Here is a 13,324-nt window from a genome sequence, read left to right as displayed (position 1 = left end):
CGTCTTACCGCTAACGTTCACACCTTGGTTGATGTCAGGTCATCTCTGCCTCCTAAACTTTTCTCATCTGATCCAAGCAGCAACCTGCAATCGACTATCTCTAACTGAAAAATTGTTGTAAAACTGTCACAAAACTAATTGCCACCACTAAAACTCTCTGTGAACTACCTCTGAATATTTCGACCTTTATGTCCGGTTTTTTGGCCACCATAACTTGATTAACAATCCTAGTTCAGATGATCTTTGTGTGCTTTAGTGAACCACTTACGCCCAATTGTCTTTCTACTAACCTTGCTTCTTATACTTATTTCCTCTTTTTATTTTAGTTTTTCCACTCTTTTTGTGTGTCTTAACACTTTAGGGAATGTGAATAGTATCACTCTTGCTATTCTTCTAATCAGAGGACGGTAAGCAATTAGCAAATTATGATTGCAGCAAAGCTAGAAATTTGCTGGTTGATACATTAGATAAAAAAACAATTTATGATATTCAATCATAAATTGTAAGAAAAACAGTTAAAAAATATATATACATTAAACAATTGGGGGGGGGGAACAAAAAACAATGGAAGCGTATGTTTGTTGGTTATGTATCCATTTGCACTTTTCCTTGACTGAATTTTAGCTTTCTGCAAATGCAGTACAACCGAAAAGACCAATTTCTTTTATGAACGTTTAACTGGATGTTTTTGCATTTTGAAATTTAAGCCATTGGACCTAAAATTCTGAATATTTTACTTCTTAAAAGGAGTTTTTCTTTCACCTTTCGGATTTAGAATGAGGGGGTCATTAGCCATGCAAAAATGTTATTCCGAGTTTTTTTGTTTTAAATTGTTTGGAATAATATATATTTATTCATGCATATATATATATATATATATATATATATATATATATATATATATATATATATATATATATATGTATAGTTCACAATGAGAATAGAATAATGCATAACATATTGGGAATAGTTCCCACTTTCAAAAAATGACAAAACACGCAAAGGAGAAAATTTTTACTTATATTGTTTCAAAGTTTTGCATAAACACAATTTTTTATTTTTAGCACCATAATTTTTGAACATTTTCTGGAAAGAAGACTTAGTAGAATCGTTCAGAGAAAAAAAAATGGAATCCAAGTCAAAGATTTATTAGCAACAAAGGGTGCCTCCATCAACAGGATGAACAGAACCGGTGGTTGACATGGATTTATTGCTCAGCAGAAACAAAATGGTGTAGACAACATCTTCAACCTCTGGAAAAAAAGGCACAATTAATAACTCTCCATAATAAAGACCAATGTGTGTATATGTATATATATTACATATATAATAATACATATATAATAATAATGATGATGTATGTATGTGCAAAAGATTTAGCATTTTTGTAATGAGAATAACAAATTTTAATTTCCTTAATATTATTTTTTATAGTTGTTTTCAAGTGTCAATAATACCAATAATAAAAACCATTATTACCTTATAAATTTATTAATCTATCAGCGATGACCAAGTAGAAGTCTTGCGTAATTTTCAATTGTATTCATTGTACTTCCCACACCGCACTAAAGATTGAACCTTGGACCTCCAGAAAAGCTTCACTTAGAAGTGAATTGTACTTAGATACTTTATTCATTATGTCACTACTAAAAACAAAGAAAGATTCGAGTTTGGTAAAAAGATTCCCGAGTTTGACAAGATACACAGGAAGACAGTTTAAAGTTACATCAACCGAAACATTTACAAGTTTTGACATAAATTTTCTTGAATTAAATATTCATATAAATATTGTTGGCGCAGCTGAGATAAGTAGGTCCAGCAGACGAGCCTCGTTCTGAAAAATCTTGACAGTTAGGTTGTATGAAATGTGACACCGGTGCTTCGTTATATTTATAGCAATAAACGTTCAACATTTCTTTGAATTTTTTTCTTTCTTTAATTCTTGGAATTAAAAAAATAAAACGTTTTTTTTTTAAACTTTTAGCTTAACTTGCTTTTATATTTCACCATTTCGTTTTTTTAGTAATAAATGCTTCTCTACATTAAAAACCGACCTTGTGTCTAACTCTGCCCACGTGGGGAGGCAAGTAAATGGGAAGTAATATGGCAGCTGAAAAACTTTTTTTGACCACCATAAAAGCATTACAATACATTTAAACCCTGAAGAATTTCCTCCATGCGTACTTATTGTTCTAAGTTAACTAGCCACTACTTGTGTTTCAAACTTTAAAAAAAAACGCTTTAAAATAGTAAAAACACTAAAGCAGTTTTCGTTTTGGAAAAGAGGTTTCAGGCGCCCCTATTATCCCAAAGAACCAGCTATGTAAACACTTTGCAATATTTTTCAATAATTATTTAAAACAAAAAAAAAGATTTCTTTACAATCAATTTTTATTTAAAATTAAGAAATTATTTTCTAAAATATTTTCTTTATATGTGTTGACATTTTGTTTTTAAGCAAAATTAAGAAATTAATTTTAAAAATATTGTTTATATCCTTCTTTATTCAAAAGGGTGACTTTTCGGTAGCTTCACCAGTTGTTAACCTAAATTTTCTGAATATCAGAACGAGGCTCGTCTGCGGGACCTACTTATCTCAGCTTGACCATATTGTTAAACTATTTTCATGTCAAATAACAGGGGGATGGAGGAGGATATTATGAAAACATAATTTTTAATCAACATTTCTCATTCTTTTTACATCAGAATTGGAAATTTTGAGAAAATTCAATGTTTTTTTTACATGGTAGTCACCACTTATCAAGGCCCGGAAGCCACTCGGGGGATAAGGGTTATTGCATGTATCAATGGGACAATATCGCGGTAATCATTAGTAATGGAGATCTGATAAAATGTCTTACTTAAGGGGGCGGTTTATCAGGAATTTATTGATGTTGGACTTGAAAACATCCAAGTTGTAGTCAGGTGGGAAACAGGCAAACGGAAAAGAGTTTCACAGGCGTGCACTTCTAAGAAAGAAGCTTTGCTCATGGAATCTACGTTTTGATTTAGGCATAGATAAAGAGTGGGGAAAATTATTGACAGTAGTTTCAGCTAGACGGGTGTTTTTTGTGAAAGATTGGCGAGGGGGGACCAGAGATTGGAGCTCAAACGAGCACTTTCCATGGAAATAATGATAAAACAATGACAGGCTCACAACGTCTCTTCTGTGAGAGAGAGGTTGCAGAGAAGAGAAAAAGGCATCCCCCCACTAAGACACAAAGACTATTTTGTACTCTGTCAAGGCAGGATAGGCTGTTTTTAGCAGCTACTGCCCGGATATGGCAGCAGTACTTGGATGTACTTGGCTTTTATATAGATAGAGAATTGCACCAGCAGTGAGATATCTTCTGGAATGGTAGAAGGATCCTACCATTTTTCCAGCGACCTTGGCAACAGACTTGATGCACGTGTTCCATTTCAGAGTAAAGGTCAATCCCAGATGCTTGTCAAAACATGGAGCCTCCCCAAGACGAGAGCCATCCATTTCAATTGATGCCAGATGGGGTTCAGAGCGTTGATGATGTAAAGATAGAAGCTTGGTTTTGGATGCTTTAAAAGTAACCAGCCACCTCTTCCCCCACTGTACCATGCGCTCAAGATCAGAGGAGAGAGAATCAGAGAGAACTTTGTCATTTACGGCCTTTGATGTGTTGCCATAGATGGTCGTGTCATCAGCATAAATGTCACAAATGATTTAAGTATGTGTTTTGGGAGATCATTGATGCAGATCAGGAAAAGAGTTCGGCCCAGGATGGACCCCTGAGGGACTCCAGCATTAATACTGTGGGCCTCTGATTTCTGCCCATCAACCACTACTCTTATGAGCCTATCAGAGAGAAATGATTTAATAATTGAGAAAACGTTTCCAGTTATACCGTAGCTGGAAATCTCGTGAAGTAGACCTTGTGCCATACCTTATCGAAGGCCTTTGATATGTCAAGAGCAATTGCCCTAGAAAGGAAGCCTTTGTCGAGAGATTCACTAATCTTATGAGATATAACCGTTAGCACATCTGCTGTAGATCTAGCAGAACGGAAACCATATTGCATGTCACTAAGAAGGTTATTTCTGCTGAGGTGGTTGACTATTATGCACTGTTAGCTAGTTAAGCATAACAGATCAACAAAAATATTTTAAGTGTGACAGCCGATAATCAAAGTTCTGTTGGAGGTGCCTGGATGCATATAAAAGTATCTGCCCATTCAGCAATGAAAATGCAATTTCAAACAAAAATATAGAAAAATCCTTGGGGGTGGGGGACAATGAAAAAAGCTAAAATCTTTTAACTTACCAGCGAATTTTTTCAATGGAATTCGATTGAGCATGGCTTCAGATTTGGCTGGATCACTCCAGCAGGTCAAGCCCATCTCTGTCAATACCACAGTTGGGTTGACACAATTCACACGAATCTAAACCAAAAAATTCAAAATATAAGTGAAGTCTTATTGGGGCATAAAAAAAAAAAAGATCATGATTGACGACTGTTACTTTGAAACATTTTGTAAATAAAGTTATAACGTTGAAATATAAATTAAATAATTCAAAACATGAAGAACTTTCTGCTGCTTTATTCTTTTCATATTGCACTAATTGGGTTTACTTTACATTAGCATTATAAGCACACATCTATTATAAACACATACACATTATATATATATACAGGGTGACCCCCCCCACCAAAAAAAACGGGCCTCAACTCTAATTAGGTTGAGACATTTTCTAGAATCAAAATCATCTAATGGATCTTGATCAAAATTACAACAAGGATTCCAAACATAAAGTTTAGTATATTCTGTTATTTTAAATTTCGTAATGGAACTTAAAAGTGATGCAAAACTGTTCTGTTCGGAAATTAATTTGACTTGTGCTGAAACGAGTATTCTTCTTCGATAGTTGTAGCTAACAAGATAGTTACCATAGTAGTGGTCACCGTTTGAATACTTGACCCCTGTTCATCTCGAAGGACCAAATGAATGCGAGGACATGTGTTCTGTTTCTTTGGCTGCATTATGCACGGATGTTGACTAATACCGCCTTGCTCGTTTATTTATTGCCGTCAAGTTGCATTGTGATATTTAGATTCAAATGATCTCTTATTCAGCAACAAGAACCTGCATCTAGGAATCACTTGAATGCTAGATACCACGTTGTTCAGTGACCATTATCTGAAGAGCCTCGGATGCTGCCAGTTTAGATCTCCATCTATTTCAATGTAAGTGACGCAAAAAAGACGGAATTCTGGTTTGGTTGTTTTATGTCATACCAACCCTTTTCCAGTTCTTTAATGCTGAATTCAGTCATTTTTGTAAAACGTTTTTATACTTCAAGTTCTTTATATCTTTAAATATTTATTCATGGTGTTTGGTTTGCTTGTTTTATACAGAAACAAAAATTTTGTTTAGCTTTGCAGAACATGATTGAGTTTTTCCATTATAAAATATTTATCAACATGATGTATCGCACCAGGACGGTAATGTGGTGTTAAGTTCTTCAATCTTTGAGGTATAACTCATCTCCAGGAGAAGGAAAAAATTTGCACATACAGGGTGACCCCCCCCAAAAAAAAACAGTGGACATTCAATTGTTTTTCTGAGCATTTTACAGTCAATGGAGAAAACAAAGGCCAAAGACCCTAGTGTTTTGATGTGATGTTTTGAATATAATAAACTAGTTATGACCAAAGTTTCATTTCATTCGGACAAAACACTAAGAAACGAGGCCTAATTAGAGTTGGGGCCCGTTTTTTTTGGTCACCCTGTATTCTTTTTTTTTTTTTCCCTACAAGACTTGATTGTCATAATCTTCAAATAATTCCAAGCAAACTACAACATCCCCCTTAAAATTTTACACGCTTTAAAGTTCAAAGTTGACAACTGAAATGCTTTCCTTTGAAAAGAGATTATTTCAAAATTTGAAAAGTTTTAATGAAATATATGCTGGTCACACGCACCCCAAAAGGTCCTAGTTCCAAGGCCATAACTCTGGTGAGTGCATCAAGGGCGCCTTTGCTGCTACAATAAGCAGCATGATTTTTCAGTCCAATAATAGACGCTTGGCTGGAGACATTCACGATAGACCCTCTGCGTGAATCTGCAATCATTCTTTTCACAACCACCTGAAGTGCACAAATTTTGAAACAATTTTCAGTGAATAGAATTATTTCATCAAGAAAAAATATCCAAAATGAAAAAAAAATGTGTGATAAATTTTTAAAAACTAAGAGAAACTGCTAAAGAGAACATTTTCTTTTTAAATTGGTCATGTTTATTGATGCCAATCATCTAAGTATATATTATGCACATGAAAATTATTTAGGTTGACAAGAAAGTTCTTGCGGTTTAGATGAACATATCTTGGCTTAAACAAAAGATTTATTGATCGCAATAAGCACCATAAAAATGAACACACTTTTGCCAACACAAACAGGTGTATTTATGTCAATAACATAAAATCTTGTGTTCTGGTGGTGATGAAGTCACAAAATATTTTAGGTTTACATTTATTTTCTAGTAGTATATAAGTGGCAATTATCTAAGTATGTATTATAATACATATAAGATTAGATGAAATATTCATAATAAGAATTAATATATATATATATATATATATATATATGGCTGAAGTTTCTTTAGGCATGGAGTCAAGAAAAAAAAGTAAATGGCCGCCAACAGCAGGGAGACCCAGCAGAATTTCGACTATGATATTTGCAAGTTATTACAACTAGCCGAGCAAGGAAGCGTTTAAAATCAGTTGAAATATATGACCACAATTATAACCAGCATGGCATCTGAAAGTTTTGGTTATGTATTTTAACTTCAGTAATTTAAAACTCCATCTGTTATTTATGATTGCGTTGTTATAGTTTTACTTTAAGTTTAAATCTATGAGTCCCATATGATTTTTAAAAAAATAATTTGATTAGATTAAATGATCCAATAAATGAATCGACTCGATAAGAACATAGCAATTTTATTATTAATTTTTGAATACACGCTTCCTTTTCATTGGCTGACTTGCAAATGGAAAAAGGGGAATGATTAATTTTGCAAAAAAAAAAATAGGGGTCTGATCTGATGAGCAAGAACCCCAAAATCGACAATGAAGACAGCAATGATCATTGAGGATCACCTAAATGCATTTGAATATATTTTTCAATGGCTTATGCCACTTAACACAGGAAAATCCACCTGACTACAACTGGGATGTCTTTAAGTCTAATATAAACAAATTCCTGATGAACCGCCCCCCTTAAGTAAGACACTTTATCAAATCTCCATTACTAACGATTACTATCCCATTGATTACTATACACGCATTAACCCTTATCCCAGAGTGGCTTCTGGGCCTTGATAAGTGGTGACCTCCATGTAAAAAAAAAAAAGTCTCCCTGACCAAAACAGAGTCCATACAAACTACTTACTTAAAGATGCAACAATTGGAATATTTTGTTTTTTTTAGTCATATAAATTACATAATCATTATATATATATATATATATATATATAATTATTATTATAATAATATATATATATAATTATTATTATAATAATATATATATATACATATTATTTTTATAATATATATATATATATATACATATTATTATTATAATATATATATATATTATTATTATAATATATATATATTATTAATATTATAATAATATATATATTATTATTATAATATATATATTATTAATATTATAATAATATATATATTATTATTATAATATATATATTATTAATATTATAATATATATATATATATACATATTATTATTATAATATATATATTATTAATATTATAATAATATATATATATATTATTATTATAATATATATTATTAATATTGTAATAATATATATATATTATTATAATATATATATATATTATATATTATAATAATATATATATATTATTATAATAATATATATATATATTATTATAATAATAATATATATATATATTATTATAATAATAATAATTATATATATATATATTATAATAATAATAATATGTATATTATAATAATAATAGTATATATATATATTACAATAATAATAATATATATTATAATAATAATAATAATAATAATAATAATAATAATAATATACATACATACATACATAGCAATTAAACATATTAACTTGCTTTCTCAGAGTTTTACTAACAGGCTTTTATTTATGAAATGCAGACATTTTTTTTGTTTCAGAAAGCTTTATAATTTCAGACATTTCTCCAACTCTCCTGAACAATAGCCCACTCTAATAATACAAAACTAGTGACAATGGTGAATAAATGTGTTTATTTTTCATTTTTTTCTAAAAAGAAATTGATGCAATGTGTTGTTAACCAAAAAGAAAATAAATGACTTTTTTAGTTTGCTTATAAACAAAAAGAGTTAAAATAACCTTGAGAAAATTAAGTTTTTTTCTTGAAGATTCACAGAAATATCAAAGTTGACTTGCCTGTGATACATTCACTACTGCATTCAAATTGACACTGAATGTCCTGAAAGGTTGAAAGTCAAAATTATTCAAATACACATTATGTATTAAGACGTCTTTAGTTATGAGGCAAATACAATATAATAGCAAACACACAAACTATAGTTTTAAAAGATTTTAAAAGGTGTTTTCAATAATTATTCTTTAAAAAATATAGCACAAAAAGTGTTTTCAATAATTTTTATTAAAAAAAGCCCTACTAATTTCAATAATTTTTAATTAAAACAAGACTGAAAAAACTTTGCAATGATTATCTATATATCTATAAAAGTGAAAGTGTGTATGTACATTTCCCTACACAATAACTGTCAATTTTCAGTTTACAGACTCAATATTTAATATACAGGGTATGGAGATTTGGGAAAATCTTTGTAATCCATTTTCGGCCAGAAATTTGGCTGTTAAGGGGGTCAAAGTTTAACGATTTGACCTTTGAGAACTCTACCAAACTCCTCCACCAATTTTGGGTATAAACAATTGAAATTTTAGATATAGGTTCCTTGGACATAAATCTAACTTAATAACTTGATTTGAGCCCAAACAATAAATGTGTATGCTAACTAATAATGTGGAAATCAAAAAATTTTTAAAAAAAGGAAGGCCAGAAATTATGTATATGTGGACCAGTTATGATGATGTCATCAGACGAACTAATGAACATGATGGAAGACTGTTAAATATGGACACCTCTAACCAATGAATGAGCTTGAAAATAAGCAATTTAAGGAAAATGGGCTGTAATAATTCTCCTGTCTAAAAATAGAAGTTCTTAAAAAAAAGAAAGAAAAATAACTGTGGAAACCAAATAATTGAAAAACTAATAACTAAACTTACTGCTCAAAGTCTTCTTTCTTAGCTTCTAAAAACGAATTCAGGATACCAATGCCAGCGTTATTGACTAGAAGATCAATGGGTCCAAGGGAGGTAACTGTGGAACAAGTTTTGTCCCAATCACTCAAATCACACACAACGGCATGAATTTCAGGGCACTGTAATAAAAGAACATGTTTCAGGACAAAAAAAAAAAAAAAAAAATACACACACAAAAGAAAGTAAATTTATTCAATGGAACAAAAATAGACTACAAGATTTTCTATGTTCTTTTCTGTGACCATGTTGGTTATTGAAGTGATACCATATTGAATACTGAAGTTGAGGCCCAGCAGAGCAGATTCTGTAGAACTTCTAAAATAATACATTTAAGTGAAAATAAAAAAAAACAAAGAAAAAACGGTTCAGCTGTTTCAGAGTCTATAGGGAACAAGTTTACACATACAAGTTGGATGTTTTTGTTTTACGGCATATCAACCCTTTTCAGGTTATTTAATGCCGAATCCATTGATTTTGAAAAAATTTTTTAATAGAATATATTTGTTTTTTTTCAAGTCAGTTTCTATTTAACCTATAGTTGGAACCCTAACAGGTACTACAACTCCGGGTCAGAGTGGACCTGGGAGCAATGGCAATTAAAGGGTGGCTCCATACTCCCCAAAGCCTGCAAGCTGGGACCTCACCATCGGATATAATTTAAGGTCATATCCAGGACCCATATATACAAAGTGCCTTTTATATATAGAGAGATATGACATTAGCAAGTATGATAAGTTTTCTCGTTGAGATTATTTAACTTTTTTTTAAGCACATTTTTAACATATTATATAAATAAATAAAAATAAATAAAAGAAAAACATGCTATCAGGTCCAGAAGCCACTCGATATTAAAAGTTAATGAGATGGATGAATTGTTAGTTGAATGATGAATAATATTTTTTATTTTTTTATAACATTTTCACCCCAAACAAAGCACAGTGCCACTTTGATGGAGGGGGCTACTATCAGGGAAATAAGTTGCAGGGATACTATGTAGGAAGTTGAGCAGCAAGATGTCTGTTTACATTACACTTGAACTTCTGCATGTCAGTACAGTTGGGGAAGCAGGAACCCGGAAGGGAATTCCAAAGTCTAGCAGTTCCGGGGAAGAAACTATTAAAGTAGAAGGCTTTCTTACATCTAGGGATCTCTACTGTGTAGGGGTGGGACTTTGTTGTTTGTCAGGGGTATTTACCTCAAGGGGGTACAAGGGCTTGTAGTTCGTCAGAGCATTCACCATTAAAATACTTGTAAAACAGGCGGAGGGATGTAACATTTCATCGATGAGACAGAGGTTTAAGATTAGATAACAGTTCAGGACATGCCAGGTTGGCGACTTTCTTTTGAACTTTGTCCAGAAGTGAGAGACTAGTAGCAGATGCAACAGCTCAAATGCGACAACAATACTCCATACATGGGCGAATGGTCGCCTTGTAGAGGTATAGGATACTTTCTGGCGTAAGTAACTTTCTAGCATGGTAGAGAGAGCCCACCTTCTTCACAGCGGCCTTGGCAATGCTCTCAATGTATCTGTTTCAACTTATGTTCCTCGTGAACATTAAGCTGAGGAGTTTGAATGAAATACTTTCAGTTAATTTATCTTTAGCCATAGCTATTGGTGGTTGGTAAGGTTTCATGTAATTATTAAAGGAAACGAGCTTAGTCTTGGCAGCGTTGAATGTTACCATCCATTTCTGACCCCATTCCATTACAGACTAGGGTTGCCGCCATTGCCTTAGATATGTCTTCATTTGTTTTCTCCTCGTGCTGTTATACAGTGTGGTGTCGTCAGTAAATACACCTATCTCAGAGACTATTTTATCAGGGAGATCATTTATGAATATCAGGAATAATAAAGGTTCATGACCGACCCCTGAATTACACCTGCATTTATATCGAGCGCACCTTTTGTATATATTAAACAGATAGGAATACGACTTCACTTTATAATAGATAACTGGGTTTGTTGGCTGACTCTCATTTTGAACTACTTTTGCTGGCAAGAAGTTTTGATTCAATATTGGAACCCTAAACCTAGGTAAATAATATCAATTTCCAATAAACTATTAATGTCCCTTTTTAGTGTATTATAATCTGTGAGATTTTAAGATAAATACTTCATAATATTAGTTGAATATCTGAACAAAAAAATGTCTTTGAATTCATATGGCACCACTAATAAAGATTGAGAATTAGAAGTTTGTCAAATTAAATGGTCTAATGCTTTTAAGTGTTTACGACCATAAAATCATTCATGTAAAAAAAAGGCATAATTTAATTTAAAGTTAATTATTTTTTAATGTTACTGATAATTTAATATATTTTAATTTAAAAAAAAATCATAAGTAAAAACAAACCATAAAAAATTAAACAAGAGAAAGAAAAATGTAAATTAAGACATAATTTAAGGTAAAACTATTTTTAAAATAGAATTTTGCATTAAAATTTTAAGAGATTTAAAAGATGTCAATGCATATATCTGATAATAAAATAAAAATAATTCCAATTATGATAGGAATGTTCATAAAGATAAAAATGTGAAGCGAAATAATAAAAAACAGTTAAAAATTAGTAATATTAACATAAAAACAGTTGAAAATTAGTAATATTAACATAAAAACAGTTGAAAATTAGTAATATTAACATAAAAACAGTTGAAAATTAGTAATATTAACATAAAAACAGTTGAAAATTAGTAATATTAACATAAAAACAGTTAAAAATTAGTAATATTAACATAAAAACAGTTGAAAATTAGTAATATTAACATAAAAACAGTTAAAAATTAGTAATATTAACATAAAAACAGTTGAAAATTAGTAATATTAACATAAAAACAGTTGAAAATTAGTAATATTAACATAAAAACAGTTGAAAATTAGTAATATTAACATAAAAACAGTTGAAAATTAGTAATATTAACATAAAAACAGTTGAAAATTAGTAATATTAACATAAAAACAGTTGAAAATTAGTAATATTAACATAAAAACAGTTGAAAATTAGTAATATTAACATAAAAACAGTTGAAAATTAGTAATATTAACATAAAAACAGTTGAAAATTAGTAATATTAACATAAAAAAATTGAATGAAAAATTGAATGAAAATTAGTAATATTAACATAAAAAAAGTATTACATTCATAAAGTTTAAATATTTAATTCTAAAAATTGACGTTGCAAGTTAGAATTTAATTACATACTTAAAATTTATTTAATTCATATGAGAGAGAAAAAGGAAATGGAATTAGAAATATTTATTGAATAAAATCCATGCAACATCTACAACTTTAATAATGAACTGACATCTTGCTGCCCAACTCCCTACATAGTATCCCAGTAGCTGTTGCCCCTCATAGTAGCCCCCTACACCAAAGTGGCAATGCGCCTTGTTTGGGATGAAAATGTAATAAAAAAAATAAAAAATATTATTCATCATTCAACTAACAATTCATCCATCTCATTAACTTTTAACGTCGAGTGGCTTCTGGACCTGATAAGCATGTTTTTTTAATTTATTTTCATTTATTTATATAATATGTAAAAAAAAAAAAAATTATCTGACCTCTGCTACTAATGTTTTCAGGTGTTCTTCAGTCCTGCTGAGGGCATAGGTTTTGGCACCACATTTCGACAGCATCTTTGCCACATCTCGTCCAATTCCAGCATTTTTTAAATAAGAAAACAGAAAAACAAACAAAAAAAATTAAATTAAAATATACAACAATTATCTTTTCCTGAATTATAAACATACCATAATGTTATGTAATTCATGCACCAAGGAGAGCCTCCAGAGCCAACAGCCTTGTGTCAGCCTGATATACGTGAAAACAAAAAATAAAACAATGAGATCACTTAACTAGTAATATCAAAGCAGAGAATAAAAATTGAATCAGCCTATAAATAGTATGACAATTTTATGACAAACCTTATTTGTACATAT

General features: G+C 30.7%; 1 protein-coding gene across 1 annotated transcript; it reads right to left on the bottom strand.

Annotated features, from left to right (window-relative positions):
* Nucleotides 1-1,149: 1,149 nt before the first annotated feature.
* On the bottom strand, nucleotides 1,150-13,021 carry LOC145240346 (L-xylulose reductase-like). The gene is made up of 6 exons (XM_080103927.1): nucleotides 12,947-13,021; nucleotides 9,345-9,499; nucleotides 8,472-8,514; nucleotides 5,954-6,118; nucleotides 4,295-4,412; nucleotides 1,150-1,253 (listed from the first exon to the last, which is right to left on the bottom strand). The coding sequence occupies exons 1-6, from the start codon at nucleotides 13,019-13,021 to the stop codon at nucleotides 1,150-1,152; spliced, it is 660 nt and encodes a 219-aa protein (XP_079960053.1).
* Between the last annotated feature and the right edge of the window lie 303 nt (nucleotides 13,022-13,324).

The sequence above is a fragment of the Euprymna scolopes genome, chromosome 19 (assembly GCF_053919585.1).
Source record: "Euprymna scolopes isolate OS-2025 chromosome 19, ASM5391958v1, whole genome shotgun sequence".
In the NCBI taxonomy this organism is placed as follows: Eukaryota; Metazoa; Mollusca; class Cephalopoda; order Sepiida; family Sepiolidae; genus Euprymna; species Euprymna scolopes.
Note: the sequence above shows the minus strand (reverse complement) of the source record. Positions and strands in the feature narration are given on the sequence as shown.

What these genes read in the sequence shown, in the direction of transcription:
- LOC145240346 (XM_080103927.1), bottom strand. Translation starts at nt 13,021, where the DNA reads ATGCTGTCGAAATGTGGTGCCAAAACCTATGCCCTCAGCAGGACTGAA. An exon ending in TGAAAACATTAGTAGCAGAG is followed by an intron (nt 9,500 to 12,946) that starts GTCAGATAATTT and finishes CTTTTATTACAG; the next exon opens with TGCCCTGAAATTCATGCCGT. An exon ending in TGGAACTAGGACCTTTTGGG is followed by an intron (nt 4,413 to 5,953) that starts GTGCGTGTGACC and finishes TTTTTGGTTTAG; the next exon opens with ATTCGTGTGAATTGTGTCAA.